General features: G+C 41.1%; 1 protein-coding gene across 2 annotated transcripts; it reads left to right on the top strand.

Moving 5' to 3' along the window:
• The first annotated feature begins 1,544 nt into the window (after positions 1 to 1,544).
• Positions 1,545 to 5,867, top strand: LOC110507792 (G protein-activated inward rectifier potassium channel 3-like). 2 transcript variants are annotated; one of them, XM_021588033.2, is made up of 4 exons: positions 1,545 to 1,641; positions 2,818 to 2,966; positions 3,085 to 4,180; positions 4,397 to 5,867. In XM_021588033.2, exons 2-4 carry the CDS (start codon positions 2,820 to 2,822, stop codon positions 4,738 to 4,740), a joined length of 1,587 nt encoding a protein of 528 aa, XP_021443708.2. In that variant the 5' UTR covers positions 1,545 to 1,641; positions 2,818 to 2,819; the 3' UTR covers positions 4,741 to 5,867. The 2 variants fall into 2 exon arrangements, with proteins under 2 accessions (XP_021443708.2, XP_036821680.1); XM_036965785.1 differs by lacking the exon at positions 1,545 to 1,641 and having other exon boundaries at positions 2,364 to 2,966.
• The last annotated feature ends 200 nt before the right edge of the window (positions 5,868 to 6,067 follow it).

The following is a 6,067-nucleotide window of genomic DNA, read 5'->3' as shown; positions in this document are numbered from 1 at the left end:
AGAAGGAAATCAATCAAATACATTCATTGGGCCCTAATCTATGGATTTCACATTGCTGGTCAGGGGCGCAGCCATGGGTGGGCCTGGGAAACCATAGGCCCACCTACCTGGGAGCCAGGCCAAGCCAACCAGAGGTTTTTCACCACAGAAGGGCTTTATTACAGACAGAAATACTCCTCAGTTTCATCAGCTGTTCGGGTGGCTGGTCTCAGACGATCCCGCAGGTGAAGAAGTCGAATGTGGAGGTCCTGGGCTGGTGTGGTTACACGTGGCCTACGGTTGTGAGGCCGTTTGAAATTACTGCCAAATTCTCTAAAACGATGTTGGAGGCGGTTTATGGTAGAGAAATTAACATCCAATTCTCTGGCAACAGCTCTGGTGAACATTCCTGCAGTCAGCATGCCAATTGCATGCTCCCTCAAAACTTGAGACATCTGTGGCATTGTGTTGTGTGACTAAATGGAACATTTTAGAGTGGCCTTTTGTTGTCCCCAGCACAAGGTGTACCCGTGTAATGATCGTGCTATATAATCAGCTTGTTGATATGCCACACCTGTCTGGTGGATGGATTATCTTGGACAATGAGAAATGTGTAAATAACACGGATGTAAAACTATTTGTGCACAACATTTGATAGAAATAAGCTTTTTTGTGCATATGGAAAATAGCTGGTGTCTTTAATTTCACCTGATGAAACATGGACCAACACTTTACATGTTGCATTTATATTTTTGTTCAGTGTACATACACATGCACTATAAGGATCTTAGGATTTCCGTGGTGGACCAAAACTAACAGAGCACTTTGAAAAAAAGCTTTTCTTTGATCTTTCTATGTTGTAACAAAACGGAAGTTGTATTATTTGGTGTGTGTACTATAAGGATGTGATGATCATCATTTAGGTAGATATTATGTAAATGTTTGTCTACCTCAGCGCCAGTTCAGTCAGTGCTTGTCCTGGTGTCCAATCAGGGTTGTTCTTCTTGCCATGTGTGTTAAATCCTTTTGCATCACAGCTTTGTAACACTGTGTGTGCAAGTGTTTTCTCAGTGTGGTTTCAGGCACAGCTCTCTTTACGCATCAGTGTTCTGTGGCATGATGAAAAAAATAATAAAACAATTTTACAATGCAGGTCTTTATTGTGTCATCAGTCAAGTAAAGTGAGTTCTTACTGTCTGTTTTTTTTCTGCATACTATTCACATGCACTGCAGGAAAATGTTCAATATTTGAATATGTTAGAAAATATCCAAATGTAAATCCATGACGGTTGAGTTAATAATAATAATAATAATAATAATAATAATAATACATTTTATTTGCGCCTTTCAAAATACACCAAGGAAACATAAAATAGCAAAAATAAACATGACAATAAAAAAGGGTTGTGTTTTCCTGTCTCAGTGTAGCATGCAGCTGAAGTCATGACAGGCGGTTTGGTGACCCTTAGTGGCACGATGCCAGACTAACAGCTGGGTGGGTTTGACTAGCTGCTACAGATGAGGGAAGGGATAAGTCGCTGCCTCTCTGCCCTCCCTCCCTCTGCTCTACCACACACACTCTGTTGTGTCCACCACTAAGCAGAATGGCAGCCATACAGTAACTGAATCCTGTCAATAACAAGAGGGAATTCTTCATCACAGGTACTACCTTTGTTTATGTTCTTGTTTCTATGTTTATTTGTGGGTTTGGGATATGGTGGTATAGACCATAGCAATGCTGTGTTTACATTTTATAATGGAAACTCAGTAAAAATGTAATTCTAACTTACTGAATCGAAAAACCAGTGGTGTAAAGTACTTAAGTAAAAATGCTTTCAAATACAACTTAAGTAGTTTTTTGGGGTATCTGTACTTTACTTTACTATACTACTACATTCCTAAAGAAAATTATGTACTTTTTACTCCATACATTTTCCCTGACACCCAAAAGTACTAGTTACATTTTGAATGCAGGAAAATGGTCTAATTCAATATTTATACTTTCACTTTTGATACTTAAGTATATTTATAACCAAATACTTTCAGACTTTTACTCAAGTATTATTTTACTGGGTGACTTTCACTTTTACTTGAGTCATTTTCTATTTAAGTTACCTTTACTTTTACTCAAGTATGACAATTGGGTACTTTTTCCACCACTGCGAGAAACAAAATAAAAATGGAAACACAGCATTGCTATGGTCTACACCAACACATATACTTCCACCAGCAGAGCATAGTGACAAGACAACATGACTTGGATAGAGTAAAGAAGCTCCTACATTGTTTCCAATGATGGAAAAGTCCACTAGTGTATTATGATTGTGCTGACATAGAACTATCCTGTCCTGTTTATGTAGTTGATGAGCATGAGATCCACCAAATGTAATGGAGCCATTTTGAAAAGATGAAAGGTGGGCTAAATTTAGTTACACATTTGCAAAAAGGATTATCTCCTCTGTAATCTCATGAAATCCATGGTCATGCTCTGTAGACGAGCAGATTGATTAAGAGCTGGTGATAATGTAATCTCCTCTGTTTAATTAGTGTGAGCATGGTGGGCAGCTAAAGCAAACCACATTACACACCATCTGGACTGGAGACTGACTGGAGCAGCAACCCTGCTCTTATCCACCCTCTCCATCGTTAGTTTTTACAACAAGACACAAACAAGGACATGTCAACGCTTGCTCTATGTTCTCAGACTGGATACAAGTGTCATCCTGCACACATCATAACACACATCATTAAACCTGCGCAGGTGATAAACTTTTTTCTAGTTTGTCTTGTTGACGGTATAAACGGTGGACACTCCTGTCGGTTTGTCTCGGTTTCCAGCCATGTTCTCAACGGTGATCTCCAACAGCTGTGCACTCTATGGGGACTATGGCAACTATGGACCTCCCCCATACCCCAGGAAGAACATCAGACCCAGAGCTTCACTTCGACACAACCCATATAACCCATACAGGCCATACCTGAGGAGGGTCAGTATAACATCCCAATATTCACTGCAAAGATGACTGGTTTGTTATTGTGTTGTTATCAACATCTTCACTGTTCGATTTCAGATGACACCTTACTGTCTTGATGTCTTCATTGCAGGTGGACACAAGAGTATCTTTAGCCAATCCCAATAAAATCTCCAGGACCACCAGTAGGGGTCAGTATGTCACCATGCCTGTTCACCATCCAAAGCTGCATCCACTGCCGGTCAGTCAGAGGATCATCCAATCACAGCACAAAGCAAGACAGACCAAGAGTGCTGAGAGGTTCTCCAGTTATGATACAAGCTCCTGGATTGAGAAAGGCTCCAGTAAACCTAATAGAGGGAAGAAAACACAGAACAAGGCCACATCTTCTTCTTCCAAGAGTACAGGAGACATAAGACACAAGAGTTCCAGTTCTAATGTTCGCCAGCACCATCGCTACTTCACCAAGGATGGCATGTGTCGTGGCTCATCATACAGTTCCAAGAACAAGATGTGTGACCTGATCGGCACCCTGGTGGATCTGAAGTACAGCTGGATCCTATTTGTCTTCACCCTGTGCTACATCGTCACCTGGGCAGCCTTCGCAGAGCTCTACTTCCTGGGTGCCTGGCTGCGTGGTGATATGGAACACATACAAGACCCGCAATGGCAGCCATGCTTTGAGAAACTGAACAGTTTCCATTCGGCCCTCTCTATCTCCATGGACAGCCAAATCATCAACGGCTACAGCTCTAGAGTGGCCTCAGCCAACTGCATGGACGGGCTGGTTCTCATGATGGCACAGTCCATCATTGAATCAGTGTTAGACACCCTGATGCTGGGCTGCATCCTGGCCAAGCTAGCCAGGCCTAAGAGGAGGCTGCCCACTCTGTTATTCAGTCAGCACTGTGTGGTCTCTGAGAGGGATGAGAGGCTGTGCCTGATGTTCAACGTCAAGACTCTGAAAGAAACACACATGCTGGTGGCAGAGATAAGAGCCAAGCTGATCAAATCTCACCATACCAAAGAGGGAGAGTTCATCCTGTTGGAGCAGAGAGAGCTGACTCTGGGGATGGGGCCAGATGGAGCCAGGCTGTTCACAGTGGAGCCCCAGACCGTGGAGCATGTCATTGATGAACAAAGTCCTCTCTGGGGCATCAGCGCTGACTCTTTAGAGTGGGATACCTTTGAAATTGTGGTCATGGTGGACGGAGCCGTTCAAGACGCAGGTTTGTGCTGAGAGGTGGGGAAATCTGGAGTTGGAATAAAATAACTGTTTGGGCTATTTCAATCAGCGCAAAATGGACACCTGTCATTTTTCTAATTAATGGTTGTGAGTTATTTATATGTTATCATTATCAAAACATGAGTAAAGGGACCTACAGTATCCTTAATGCCTGGTTCGGACAGCAGATGTATATAATATAATATGTATTTCTTCTCAGGCACAGCCTTCCATGTGAGGACCTCCTACACAGAAGATGAGATTTTTTGGGGACAGCGCTTTAAGTCACACAAGCCACTAGAAAAGAGGGGGATTGGTTCCAATCACAAGACCTCTGATAAGAACTATAAGGTCCAGACTGCCACACACAGTGACAGAGAGATGGCAGTGAGACAAAGACATGAGAGATCTCCTGGACATGACACAGACTCTGTCCCCTCCAATATGCCTACAAGGAAAGTACATTACCAGTATTTATCTGATCAAATGTTACTGTGCAACTCAGTCACTAATAACATTGGCACAGGAACTAGGAAACTTAGTAAGAATGAGTTCTTTATATAAATATTGACATTTGACATGTTGGCATAGAAGTGTCAATCAAAGTTTATGAAATCAAGCCACACTTTACATATCCATCAGAATGTTTAAACAATGTAAATAAACAAATGCTGATGACCAATATCTAAAGCTGCCATTTAAACATCTAATTGATCAAACTAATTTGTAAACGTGAACTAAAATACTAATTTGTAAGCGTGAGAACAGCACTTGTGTGATATACAGTTACAATTATGCTGATTGTATTAGTTCTTATTGGTCTCCTTACAGTATGCGAGAAATAACTTAAGGTATCTCACTGCCCATACATCAAGCTCTTCCAATGAAGATTTAAATGATGAGTGTAATTTAATGATTGTATTGCCATGTGCTGTGTCGATTTGATAAACGGACAAATGAATGTCAGTATTACTATCTATTCACCAGCAAAGGAGATATCAAAATCACATACCATCATAGACTCTTGCCAAAGTTGATATTTATGTAAATTTACAGCATGTGTTACAATTCCCTTTAATCAATCCATTATGTTTTTGGATGTAAACCCACACTCATTCCCAGTCTGCATGTCAACACACAGTATAAGTCTGCCACATCCACCTCAGATCCCAGTATTCAGACAGACGGACGGACGGACGGACGGACGGACGGACGTATTAGAGTGGGTTTGACTTGTACATCATTTCATCTGACAGTGATTCAGATGAACCAAAGAGATGCAGGCCGTTTCCGGGATGCTGCTTGGACAGTCCGAGTGTAAGGAATGTTTTCGCTGGCAGTTATCCTCCTCACCTGGCTCTCCCCAGGCCTAATCCCATACCACGCCCATGGGAGACAGTGCATATCAAAGGTACCTTCTGCTGGCTGCCATTCTAGATGGCAGATTAAATCTACAATTAAATCTTCTGCTGGCTGCCATTCTAGATGGCAGATTAAATCTACAATTTTTTATTAGGAACACCTTGATGTTCCCAACTTAAATAGATGAGACTGGATTAATTAAGCTTGCTGTAAGGTAGAAGATACATTTTCAAAAAAGACTTCTTACCCATACTTAACTGTAAACAGATGAAAAAGTCCAAATTGTATCATGTTTTAATTAACATATTTATTTGTATATCCTTATCAAATAAAATATGATTCACTCATAAGAAATGTCGTCGGTTGGTTATTTTTTGTACTGCACCTGATGCAGAGTAAATTGTATATACTGTAACAGGTATCCAGAAATAATTGTTTTTTAATAATTCAGAACAAAAACTGTACAAATGCATTTATTTGTTCATTTTGAGAGAGAAACTGAAAATCTGTCACCTCACCAGCAGGCAGA

This window comes from Oncorhynchus mykiss, chromosome 27 (assembly GCF_013265735.2).
Source record: "Oncorhynchus mykiss isolate Arlee chromosome 27, USDA_OmykA_1.1, whole genome shotgun sequence".
NCBI lineage: Eukaryota > Metazoa > Chordata > Actinopteri > Salmoniformes > Salmonidae > Oncorhynchus > Oncorhynchus mykiss.
Note: the sequence above shows the minus strand (reverse complement) of the source record. Positions and strands in the feature narration are given on the sequence as shown.